The 13,592-nt window shown below is 31.5% G+C and overlaps 1 protein-coding gene, 1 long non-coding RNA gene and 1 pseudogene across 2 annotated transcripts; 1 reads left to right on the top strand and 2 right to left on the bottom strand.

Moving 5' to 3' along the window:
- Window positions 1–3,650: 3,650 nt before the first annotated feature.
- Window positions 3,651–6,832, top strand: LOC123212680 (annotated as a pseudogene).
- A 1,394-nt stretch (window positions 6,833–8,226) lies between these two features.
- On the bottom strand, window positions 8,227–9,387 carry LOC123214261. The gene has a single exon (XM_044634036.1). It carries the CDS (start codon window positions 9,385–9,387, stop codon window positions 8,227–8,229), a length of 1,161 nt encoding a protein of 386 aa, XP_044489971.1.
- Window positions 9,388–9,998: 611 nt separating this feature from the next.
- On the bottom strand, window positions 9,999–10,700 carry LOC123212760. Its single transcript, XR_006501609.1, has 2 exons — window positions 10,463–10,700; window positions 9,999–10,375 (listed from the first exon to the last, which is right to left on the bottom strand). It is a non-coding gene; the product is annotated as an uncharacterized LOC123212760 (long non-coding RNA).
- Between the last annotated feature and the right edge of the window lie 2,892 nt (window positions 10,701–13,592).

The following is a 13,592-nucleotide window of genomic DNA, read 5'->3' as shown; positions in this document are numbered from 1 at the left end:
GTCCCTACAAATGTTTAAGTTTTGTAGGGGACCATTGGTCCCTAAAATTATCTGTTAGGCCCCTTTTTTTTTAAATTTCCCTTATAAATACTTGAGATATTAATTAAAATAGGCAAAAAATTTTTCGCTTAAACCTTTTTAGGCAAACGCACAGTAGTTTTACTTTTATAAGTAAATTTTTTTGTAAATCCAAAAATACCCTCCCAAGCTTGTAGGTGCAGGCGCTGGAAGGAAGACATGGTGCGTGTGATGTGTGCAGAGCGCGCGTGGTGTGCGCAGTGCGTGTGTAATGCACACAGTGCGTACGCAGTGCGTGCGGTGCGTACCCAGTGCGCAGTGCGTACAGAGTGCGCGCACCCTCATATAATATATATATATATATATATAAACAACTGCGCGCACCCTTTCTTATATATATATATATATATATATATATATATGTTAAATAGTATAATATAATATTTAAAAAATATAATAAATATTATAATATTTAATATAATATACATAAATAATAATTTTAAATTTATATTATATTATTATATATATTTAAAAATTATTATTATTATTTTTATATATTATATTAAATATTATAATATTTAATATTTATTTATTATATTATTTAATATATATATATATTAAATATTATAATATTTAATATATATTTATTTATTATATTATTTAATATATATATATATATATGAGGGTGTGCGCACCGCGCGCATCACACCTTCCTTCCAGCGTCTACACCTATAGGGCTGAGAGGGTATTTTTGGAGTTACAAAAAAATTTACTTGTAAAAGTAAAACTATTGTGCATTTATTCTCATTCTCTTAATTTTCAATACTCTTTCAATCTTTCAATCAAATTGAATTAAATTCTTTCTTTTTTTTATTAATTCCAATTTTAATTTTTATAATTTAATTATTATTATTTTTCTATTATACAATTTCATAATTAATTATAAAATTTATCTTTATAATTAATTTTATTTATTATTTATTATTATTTTTTCTCATTATCTTTTATAATTAATTATATAATTAATTTTATTTATTATCAAAAAATGGCAAGTAGTGAAAATTTTTTAGGTAATAGGAGATTTAGTCAATACTCATATATATCAAATGTGAATAAAGATCAATTTGTAAAAGATTTTTCAACACAAAAAAATGGAAGTCAATATGTATAGGTGAAGCAACAACAACAACAACAAAAAGAAGTGGAGTTGGAACAACAACCCCAAAAAATTCTTACCACTTATATTTTCAAGATTCATTTCAAGAAAATACAAAAAAAATGGTATTTTTGAAGTTGCTCGCAATTATTGTAAACAAATTTATAAATTCAAGCAAAGAGGTAGATACGGGACATTCAAAAGACACTTGAAGTTGAGGCATCCCAAAAAAATAACACAAATAACTAGTAGCAATAGATCACTTAGCGTTTAATTTTAGTGAAAATTTAGGGTTTAATAATTATTATAAAACTGTATTAAATCATGCATATAAAACTATTCCAAGAAACACATTAAAAAGATCATTATTAAATCTATATAAAAAACAAAACAAGAATTAATTTAATTATTTTTAAATTTAGATGAACGTGTATCTATATATAGTGATATTTAGAGTGACCATTAGCAAATTTACTCTTATATGGGTATAACTTATTATTGGATAAATGATAAATTTTAATTACAAAAAAGAATTTTAGCATTTAGGGTGTTTGATGACTGACATATAATCAATAATATTTATAGAATAATTAAAAAAATATTAGAAGAATATAGATTAGTTTTTAAATTTTTTTCAATTTCATTTGATAATACAGCTGCAAATACGACATCAATTACTAATTTAACAAAAATTTACAAACCCAATTTAGGCTATGGATTTTTTCATATTAGATGTGCATATCATATGTTAGTTTATGTGTACAAAATGGTTTAAGATATTTTAATAATTATATTAGTCTAATAAAAACAATAATTTCATTTTTATGAACATATCCACAAACAATGAAAGAATGAGATAAATTTTGTAAAACACATAATAGAAGACTAAAAAGATTTTATAAAGATGTGTCAACTCATTGAAATTCAACATATGAATTACTCAACGAGTCTTTTGATAATAGAAAATTATTGTACACATTTATTTCACAAAATATGTCACAAGTTATATTATATTCCTAGCATTGAGATATTTGTAAGACAGTTTTAGACATTTTAAAAAATTTTAATAATACAACTTTTACTTTGAGTGGGGCTTTTATCTCACTTCTCTTTTATTTTTAAATGAAACCCTTAATATTATTGAGTTTTTACAAGACGCTGGACAAATGTTATTTTAAAATAAACTATTTTTTTATTGAAATAAAATGGTTAAATTGCTATAAAAAAATTCCAAAAATTTTTTTATTGCTTGTTTTATTGATCTTAGGTTTAAATTAAATAGTGTTACAAATTATTAAACATTATATTATGAATGCGTGCAATTAGAGTATGAGAATGAAGTTAATATTTCATTAATTATAACTACCATTATAAATTTAATTAAAGAAATTTATACTGAATATTCATTAGTTTATGGTAACTAAGGTGGTTTTTCTTCCTTTCTACCACCTATTGCCTCATAACCAATCCAAAATATTAGTTATAGTGATCGTATAATGATGTAAAAGGATAAAAGACCAAGAGAAACATCAGACTTCACCTCAGAGCTTGATATTTATCTAACCACTATTTTTGAGTTTGGTGACAGTAATATAGGAAAAGACTTTCCAATTCTACAATAATAGAGTCGACATGCATCAATCTTTCCAACATTAGCAGTTATTGCTAAACAAGTCCTAGCAATACTAGCATCAACTGTCGTAGTGGAACAAACTTTTAGTTAAAGAAGCAATATATTGGACAAGAGGCAATCAAGTTTGGCTCCTAAATCTATTGAAGCTCAAGTACGTGTGGACAATTAGACAAAAGTTGAATTACTCCTACAAGATATAAAAGTGGATTTCAATAAAGAACCCCTTAATTTAACCATGGATAATTCGATGACAAGAACAAGTAGTCAAAATAATGAAGGTGAATGATAAGGTAAGAGGGTACCGTCAGCTATCGGATATGCAAAGGTAAAAGAACTACGTAGGATTTGATTCTTCTAAATCCCAAGAGGATAAGTAGAAAGTTTAATTGAAAAATTAAGTCCGAGTCTTTTTTTAATTTTTAATTATTATAATTATTAATTAAAAAATAAATAGAGGCCATGAATTAAAACTGATGGTTTAATGTCAATTTCAAACTAGGGTCATGAACTGGAACCGTTGGTTTAATATCGGTTTTGAACCGTCCTGTAACAGTTTTAGTTCAGGGTTTCTATTTTTTTGAACTGTAAACCGATGGTTCTAAATCGAAATCAGTAGTTCATGAACCATGACGCAGTCTACATAATACAATAATAAACAAATTGAATGTTAATGGGTCATGGTTCATATTAATTTCTGCAATAATATTTCGGGTACAAATCATTTAGTATTAACAAAGTAAAAATTATATCAGTCAATACTCGTTAGTTTGTTTCTGTCTATAAATTATATCACTCACTCAATACAGTTAATAGATAGATATATATATAGAGAGAGAGAGAGTTTCAGTAAAAAACCTTCAAACCAAACTCTCACCTTCTCTATCTCTTTTCTGCTTCCCCTCAGTCTCAAGAATTGAGCAATGAAAATGACTTCTGCGATTCTCAGATCTTCTTCTTTCTCGGTTGCAATGTTCCTTGTTTTGTCATGTTTTTGTCTGGCGAATTCGGAAAACGTGGGGAAATGGAGTAAAGAGAAGAGGAGTTGTAATATATATGAAGGGAGATGGTGTACGACGAGTCATATCCGCTCTACAATTCATGGGACTGCCCGAACATTCGACGGGAATTCGATTGCCAGAAGTACGGTCGCCCCGATCATCTCTACCTCAAATACAGATGGCAACCCAACCACTGTGACTTGCCAAGGTACATAAATCTACATTGCTTCTTCTTTTTGCTTAATTGTTTATCATTCTTTAGAGCCATCTGATTGGAGCGTGGTGTCTTGCCATGTTTAAGAGAAATCTTGACAAGTGAGTCAGGGTCAAAGGGCAAAGCTCCCCTGCGCTGAGGTCCTATTGCCCGGTTAGTGAGTGGGATCGAGGTAAAAGTTTTGAGCCAAACTGAATCAAAGTTTCCCTTGAACTTAATTTGAGGTTATTTCGAATAATGACATTGAAAAATATCATATGATGAATAAAATTCTCAAAATGATTAATAATATCATCAATAAAATGAATAATATCACTGAAAATGTTAAACTCTAACCGATTTATCAAATTATAACTCTAGTGTAGACTCGTTTCAAATTTACTCCTAATAAACTTTAACTTAAGTTTAGGGAAAGATTTGTTTTAACACATTATCGTAGTTATATTTTATAACCTAAATTTAATAAAAAAACTTAATAAAAGTGTAAGCATAGACATTATTGACCCAATTACTTTTATCCACGTAATCTAGTGCAACATACAAAATTTCACCCTCTAAAGTGTAAAAGCCAGAGAAGTTTATGTGGAAGAATAATTTTTTATGATGAAAAAGACACATGGTGATGTATATAAAATGTATAAAGTGATTACATTTGGTATTTGAAATGTGCATCATTTTCATGATGTGTCTTTTTTTGTTATCAGTATGTAATTAGATAATTTTAAATTAGAGGTACAACAACACTCAATAATAACATATCAAAATTTATAGATATTATTTATAGACAAGATTTTATTTATATTAATAATTTTGAATTAAATATAATATATCTTTAATAATCAACAAAAGTTTGTTACAATTATGGTAGCTTTTAGAAATTTTGTTAGTTTAGTCTTATGCTATTTATGAAATGTAACCAATCTGTCACTTTCTAATAAAGGAAAAACCGACTTGTCATTACTTATCCAGTAATTAGTGGCTCCTTTCTCCCTTAATCTAAAACCCAGAAGTCAGTATCACTTTCTAGTAGACATGCCAAGGGGTCTAGGCTGGCCCATTGTACAGCCCAAACTCCCTATATCTTAGCACGGCTCATGGGGGTATGGTCCATTATTATAACCGGTTAAATTAGAGTCATAAGTCATACAGGTCATATTGAGGCCTGAAGATAAACTTGTGGGTCGTCTAATATAGTCAATAAAAAATTATTAAAAAAAATAAAATTAAATATTATAATATTATAATATTAAAATTTGATGAGTCAATCCGTAAACGCATGCAAATCAATCCATTAAAAGTCTGATACAATACAACCTAAGAGGTTTTGGGCTGTATCATAGACCTTCACTTTACAGTGAGTCGGCCTAACCCATAAAACTCGTATCATAATAAATCTTGACCTGACATGGCCCACAAGTGAGATGGGTTGAGCCGAGACTGCCTCTACTTTCTAGTTTCTAAAAGACAAATTGTTGTTTCCTACTCCAAGGATTTAAAAAAAAAAAAACATTTCAAGTTTTGCATAGAAATGTGACTGACTTGTCGTTTCCTACTACCCGTTGATGTATTTTGCTTCAAAAACTGGCATAAGGTTTTAATTATACTGTAAACTCACATTGCTTGCAGGTTTGATGTTGAAGATTTTCTAAAAAGATTTAAAGGCAAGAAAATTATGTTCATAGGTGACTCAGTAAGCCTTAATCAAATGCAGTCGCTATTATGCTTACTTCAAACCTCTGATACAAATGCCAATATTATCAGTCAGGACAATGGCTCGACCTCCACAGTGTTCTTCCAGGTTCTATTTATAATCTGTTAATTACTATAAACTGGAAATTTATTAGAAATATAATCACTTGTTTGATTTTGCAGGACTATGATGTTTCGGTGATACTGTTTGGTTCAGCATACTTGCTGGACACAGAAGTGGAGAATATTGGTCGAGTTCTGAAACTTGATTCGATTAAGAATGGCAATATATGGAAGGATGTTGATGTTTTGGTTTTTCAATTCCTGGCTTTGGTGGTACCGCAGAGTTAAACAACCGCAAGAGCTTTATAGACTTTAGCTGATTAGTACCACTGGCATTAATAATAGGGGTTCATCCGCTTCAGCTCAGATCCGAGTCTTCTTTTTCTTGGATGATCCAAATGACCTAAGTTCGATCTTGAACTGGTCGTTCTGAGTTTGATTCGAATCCACCCCTTTATTTATTATTTCACTTGATTTTAACTTGAGCTAATTCTGTATATGCCTCTTGAACCACCCAGATGGGACTATATTCAATCTAGTGGCAGGATTCTGAAGGACATAGATCGTATGGTTGCTTTTTGAGAAGCTTTAACAACTTGGGCCAAATGGGTTGATTCAGATGTAGATACCACAAAAACTAAAGTCTTTTATCAAGGAATCTCGCCTTCTCATTACAAGTTAGTCACCTTGCTTGCTCTATTCAAGTCTGCATTTTAGATTTCCTTGTTATTGAGATTTTTTATTGGCTATATGATCTGTGTTTGATCATGGGTGAGGACTGGAACGAACCAGGTGTGCAAAACTGCTTGGTGGAGGAGGAACCTGCAACGAGAACAACGTATCCGAGTGGCTTGCCTGCGGCATCATACGTATTACAAGAAGTGTTAAGTACTATTAAGAAACCAGTTCATCTCCTTAACATAACTACTCTTTCACAGCTAAGAAAAGATGCACATCCTAGCTCTTATAATGGCTTCAAGGGCATGGACTACACTCACTGGTGTATTGCTGGCCTTCCAGACATATGGAATCAACTTCTGTATGCAACTTTCATCAGTTAGAAACCCAAGTTAATAATACATAGAAAAATTTATTACACAGTTAAAAATAGCTTGTCTGAGGCAGTCCATTCTATAGTGCAATGCATTATATATAAGTTATCTGAAGCTAGGATAAAATATATCGAGATATAAAGAAAATGCTATTGAGTTTTGATTTGATGCAACCAAATATAATTACTTACTTCCATATAGTAGGAGTAAATACTAAGTTTCTGTTATGGAATGGTGGATTCGATCCAAGTGATCGTGAATAAGGTCTAGATAAAGATGAGCTCGAATCAAACCTTGCAACTAGAGCAAAGGCTTTAGAGTAGTCTTCACCTTCCTTTTGAGTATACCTTTTCACTACAACCCTAGCATTTAACTTGTTTACAAAACCATTAGTATTCAATTTTGTTCTGTACACTCATTTAACCCCTATTACACGCTTATTAGGAGGTCTCTTTACAAGCCTCCAAGTCTCATTCTTTTCAATCATCTTTATCTCCTCCTGCATTGTAGCCCTCCAACTAGAAAACCTTGATGTTTCTTCATATGTTGTAGGCTCAAATACAACTACATTACACCTGCTATAAATATCAACAAGTGATTTCATTTTGGGTGTTTTATCTTCATCATCACTATTACCTTGTAGCTCATCTTTTGCACTTCTTTACTTTGCAAGTTAGGCTCATCTTTCACCTATACATGTACTTCATTGGCTTCTCAATTCCATACTGACTCTTCATCAAATTTTAAGTCTCTATGGATGCTAAATTTTCCAATTAAAGGATGATATATTCTATATGTTTTTGATAAGTCACTATAGCCAACAAAGATGTCTAATTCAGCTTTTTTACTTAACTTTTCTCTCTTCATTTCTAGTATATAACTCTAGCAGACACAGCCAAATATCCTCACATAACTCACATTTGGCTTTGAACCAAACCAAGCCTCATAAGGTGTCATTTCCTTCAAAGCTCTTGTTGGTAATCTGTTTAGTAAATGGACTGTTGTATTCACAGCTTCTGCCCAAAAGCTTTTTAGAAAATTTGCTTTAAACAAAAGGCATCTAGCCATTTCCATCACTGTTCTATTCTTCCTCTCACTCACCCTATTCTGTTGAAGGTTGTAAGAAGTTGTGAGTTGATGTTTAATGTCATTTTCCTCGCAAATTTTTTCAAATTTTTCACTGATATATTCCCCTCCATTATCACTCCTTGCTATTCTTATCTTGCATCCATTTTCATTCTCCATAAGTTTCTTGAAATTCAAAAACAAATCTAAAACTTCAATTTCATTTTCATAAAGTAGACCGAGCACATTCTACTGAGATCATCAATGAATAAAACAAAATATTTGCTTCCATTTAAAGAACTGTTCTTCATAGGACCACACACATTAGTGTGCACTAGTTATAGTTTCTCTTTGGCCTTCAATGTTTCATTCTTTGAGAATGAGAGTTTGGTTTGCTTGCCTAATTGACAAGCTTGAAATACTCTTTCTATCATTGCCACTTTTGGCACCCCAACAGTGAGCTCTTTTTCATGCAAAAGTTTGAGCCCTTTTCCATGAAAGTGGCCTAGTCTTTTATGCCATTTAACTGACTCCTGATCACTACTAACAAATGTTTGAGCATTCAACTCACTTAACTCTAAACAAAAGCTTCTATGCATCATTTTGACTATCATTAATTCAACCCCATCCAAATCATACACAAAGCATTTTTTATTATCAAATTTTAAAAAGTAATTCTTTTCTAGCATCTGACCAATACTCAATAAATTGAGAGTTATACCAAGCACAAATAAGACATCATTAATCATTTTTGTACCTGATGATGTGTTGACAAAAATTGTGCCAACTCCTTTCACTTGCAAATACTCCCCATTTCTAATTTTAAATTTAGAGATTTTGCTCTTCTTCAAGTTGACAAAAAGACTTTCATCTGAAGTCATATGTTTGGTGCATCCGTTGTCTAATAACCAAGTTTGAGAGTAGAGTTGAGTTCTATAACAGTTTGTTGTAAACAACTGCTCCTCAGGTTGCTCTTCCTTCTCCTGTAATTTTTTAGCAACTTGAGCTTGTTGCTGATTTGTTTTACCCTTGTTCTTGCATACTTTCTCCATATGACCAAATTCTTTACACCCTTTACATTGCATTTCAGGTCTATACCAATAATACCTCTCTGTGTGGCTGGTTTTTTTACAATGTTGGCAAGGTGGAAATTTACTTTTCTTCCCTTTTTGCCTTCTATCAAAGCTCTCTTTCTTTTCTTTCCCTTTTTTACCAAATTGCTGCTTATTTGAACTAGAACCAGCATGCATTTTTGTTGTTTGGTTTGCAGCAAAAGCCCCTTCATATACTATAACTTTATCTCTGAATGCTTGTCTCAATTCCACAGCTTGTAAGGAGTTTGAAAGCTCTGAAATGGTCATGGTGCTCATGTCTTTCAAATCTTCCAATGAGGAGATCTTTACCTGAAACTTTTTCGACAGACTCACTAACACTTGCACCACAACTTTATTTTCAGAAATCACTTCTCCAAGAAAAGTAAGCTGGTTCACAATTTTCATTAGCCTATTAATGTAATTTTTAACTGATTCACCTTTTTTTCATTCTAAGCAAGGCAAACTCCCTTTTTAAATTGAAAATCTGCATTTGCTTTGATTTATCACTTCCATGGAATTCCAATTTCAACTTATCCCATGCCTCATTTGCTGTCTCACAGGCCATGATCTTTGCAAACATTAGCTCTAAAACAGCAAAATAAATACAAGACAAAGCCTTATAGCTCTTGGCCACTTCTTCAGAATGGTGTTTTATTTGATTCAATGTTGGGTTTTCTAGTATTAGATTCGGTTGCTTATCCATCTTAACTACATCCCACAAATTAAAAGCTTTTAAGTAGGCTTTCATCTTCATTGCCTAGGCTACATAATTTTCATCGGAAAAAACTGGTGCAAATACCACTGTAAAACTGCTTGAAGCCATGGTTTGTATTCTTAGTTTTTTCTCCCTATTGCATACACTAGCCTTCCTTTGCTTCAAATTTTTTTCTTGGCACAGGCCCTTACAAAGAATTGAAAACTCTAATACCAATTGTTGATTTTTAATAGAGATTTGTATACAAAGAAAACATGAAAAAATGCAAAAACAGAGAGCTGGAACGAAATAAGCTTTTGGCTGTGAAAAGTCTACTTTTTTCTATTCTTTTTGTTACATTTATATTTACATCAGTTCCACTAAATTCATGTACAACAGCAGCTTAAAATAAACTTACCCATACAATTTCTTACAAACTAACCAAACCTTCATTATCAAAGTACACCAAACACAACTACTACAATTTCGGTTTGGTTGCAATCTAAGAAAAAACATTACAAAATGGTTAAGTAAGTTTGTCATCACTTTAAGGCTACAAAAATAATCCACATCAGCTTTAACTTTCTGCACCAAAACCATCTTCAAAAATTCAGAATTTTCTAACAGCCAACTTCACTGCTCCATAGCTTCATCAATGGCAACCCACTCACTGTGACTTGCCAAGATATATTTTCTAAACTTCAAAAAAAAACGTGAAAGACGTGAATGTTTAACCACACAGAACAAGATAGATTTACATGGTTTAGGGTTTAGGGTAATCCTTACGTCTATTACTGTCCTTTGACCCTTGCTTGTGGGGTTGCACTCTGCAATAACTCCTGGCCAATCCTGCATCCTTTAGACATAATCAATCTCCACACTTCAACAAATTAAACTATAAAAGCACATAACAAGTTTGATGGTGAAAATTTTCTTATAAGATTTAAAGGAAAGAAAATTATGTTTATTGGGTACTCAGTAAGCCTTAACTAAATGCAGTCAGCTTACTTCAAGCCGCAGTGCCATATACCAATATTATCAGACAAGACAATAACTTCATCTCCTCTATGTTCTATTTATAATCTAGATTTTTGTTACCTAGAAATATGCTATGAGTAACTAAAACTGAAGTAACTAAGATGTTTTATCGACTTAATGATCTCTGCTTGATATCAGTGGCAAGAACTGGAATGAACCAGGTGTAAATAACTATTCAATGCAGAGGAAATCCATAATGGGAACAACTTATTCGAATGGTTTGCCAGCAGCTTCATACTTGCTACAGCATGTGTTTTTTTATATGTAAAATTTATTTGTCCAATAATATTCCATGTAGGATTGATGAATTCTAATAATAGGATTTGTTTCAGTTTTTTTAAATTTTAATGATCTTAGGGTTGAGGTTAGCACGTTATTTCTACAACGTGTGATAAGGCCATTAATTGTTACTATTTTGATTTATAATTCCCTTGTGTTATGTGGAAATTTGATTTAATCTAATGGAATTACTTATCTTTTTGCATTTAGGAAGCTTTGAGCAATTTTGGAATAAATAGGGCCAAAAAGAGGAAAAACTGCAGCAGATATATTAAACTGGAAATTTCGTAATGCAGACTAGGCGTGGGCACGTGAAAGATGAAAGCAGAATCCGGAAAGCAGATCTGAATGTCCAGATCTGTTGCAAGAGTCCAGAAAATATTAAGATTTGCTTCCTAGAAAAAGGATAATCACCAGCTGGAAAAGAGGATTGATTGAGCTAAATAAGGAATGATATTTTTGGAAGAAGGATTTATATTAAAAATACATATCTTTTCCTTTCTTTTTGGGAAGATATGTATCACTTTGCTTGATTGGATTAGGAGATTAGGATTAGTTTCAATTTCCAGATTTTTAGTAGGAAGAAAATATATATACTCTTATTTTTATTTGAGAATTATCAACCATTGTATTGAGAGAATTAGAGAGCAAAACATGTTCTACAGTGGCTGAGTAATTTATCTTGGTTGAAGGGATCTGAAACCATAGAACTACAATGATTGTGAGATTTATTTTCGTTCTTTAATGCATCTTTTAATTATTTGAGTATTGGTTATCTTTCTGAATTATTTTTCATGATTGTGTTGGTTGATTTCTAAGGTGCGCAATTAGTTTATCAATTAATATAATCTATTGCTAGTTTAGGTGCTGAATCCGTAATTGTTCAATCCACCTAATCGAAGTGGCAACTAGGTTTATCGTTTGCTGCGTCAGAAACTTTAATCCTAGGAAAATAATCAACTAGATTAAATGCAACGTCGTACGTTTGTGTTGTCTTGCTTCGTTGGTCTTTCTAATTCGTAATGCTATTGTTTAATTAAATTCGAGATCGTATCCAAATTATTAATCAATAAGGGTTAATTGGAATACATGTTTTTGGTTAACTAATCGTAAGGAAGGACATGTTAATTTAATACCACAACGAATATTCAATTAATTAATTTGATATTTTGTTTCGATGATCAATCGTAGTTCCAATGGTGGATGTGACCGAAGACCAAGGTTTGTTAAATCGATTTATTCCTTTTAGATTACTTTTCTGAATTTTTATTTATTGTTTTCCATTATAATTTGCATTCAGTTCAAAACCCCCTTTTTATTTATTTGTTTCGATTTATTTGTGACGACATACTAATCAAAGCTTTTCGAGGGATCGATCCCTACTTTCCTTTACTACATTTTTGTTACAGGAATTTAGGATTTAATTTGGGTGTCAACGACAGCACGTACCAACGTGCATAAAATAAATCTGATCCCTTTGCCAACAGTGAATTTGTATTGAGAAGTTCCTAAAGAGTTGTGTGAAACAGTGAGCTATGATTCCAGTTTTATTATTTTCCATGTAAATAAAATAAATTTGTAATTTTGTATTAGATTTGTTATGTGTTTGGTGAAAGTTGGCTTAGAAAGAAGACATATAGAATGTATGATCCTTTACGAGAAATAAAATATATCAAACCTTAAGTCAAAGAAAGAAGAATATTTATTGTAGGTTTAAAGGGGTAAATGAATTATGCATATGACCATGATATATAACCCCAAATATGCCATTAGTCTTCTAAAACTAACCAAGTGTTTGATAGTTGACATGTCTGTATGCAATGAAAGAGTTGGTATAGGTGTTGTTTTGACTATGCAAAAGAACCAAGAAACTTTTCAATGGGTTCATGTTGCATGTGTCCAAATGTACTGAGCTTAAGTTTCTTCACTCAAATCTAATAAATCTATAAAGCTGAAATTTATTACAAACTAATCCAAATTAAAGCATTTACCTCTCACATTGTTGATATATGATAGTTTCTTTTTCCAATCAATGTTAATGCATCTATTTCATATGAATTGCCTCCATTGTTGCATAAAGATATTAAACTGAAGTTGTACACATTCAAAGCAACTTAACAAGATTTTCAAGCTCCATGGTTAAGAAAGTGAAACGACTAAATGCATAGTGAAATTTAAATGTCCACTATGCAAACTCATGGTTACCTTGCATACCTTGTGCATGAAGGAGGAACAATTCAAATTGAACTTAGATTTGCCAATCTTGGTATAATTTATCTGTAAAATAGTGTACAGACATTATTTGCATTCACCCTTATATTGTAATTGATCTACTCTTGCATGTTTTCAATGGTATCAATGAGTTCTAGAATCCCCACTGTAATGTGGTACCATTTAATCCTAGCTAAAGCGAACAGCAACCAAGAGCTATTTAAGATAACCAATGCTAATAACCAATTTATGCTCAAGCTCATGGAGATCTCTTTAAAGTTGTTTGATCTCGACTTGTTTAAGTGAAGTTGAGTTTAAGTTCGACTCGAGTATTGAATCGAGCTAAGTTTTAAGCTAGACTCAATACTATAGTCAAACCAAAAATGAT

This window comes from Mangifera indica, chromosome 4 (assembly GCF_011075055.1).
Source record: "Mangifera indica cultivar Alphonso chromosome 4, CATAS_Mindica_2.1, whole genome shotgun sequence".
Taxonomy (NCBI): Eukaryota; Viridiplantae; Streptophyta; class Magnoliopsida; order Sapindales; family Anacardiaceae; genus Mangifera; species Mangifera indica.
The sequence above is the reverse complement of the archived record's forward strand: the minus strand, read 5'-3'. Positions and strand labels throughout refer to the sequence as shown.

Coding starts and splice junctions, on each gene's coding strand:
- LOC123214261 (XM_044634036.1), bottom strand. CDS start 9,387: ATGAAAATTGTGAACCAGCTTACTTTTCTTGGAGAAGTGATTTCTGAA.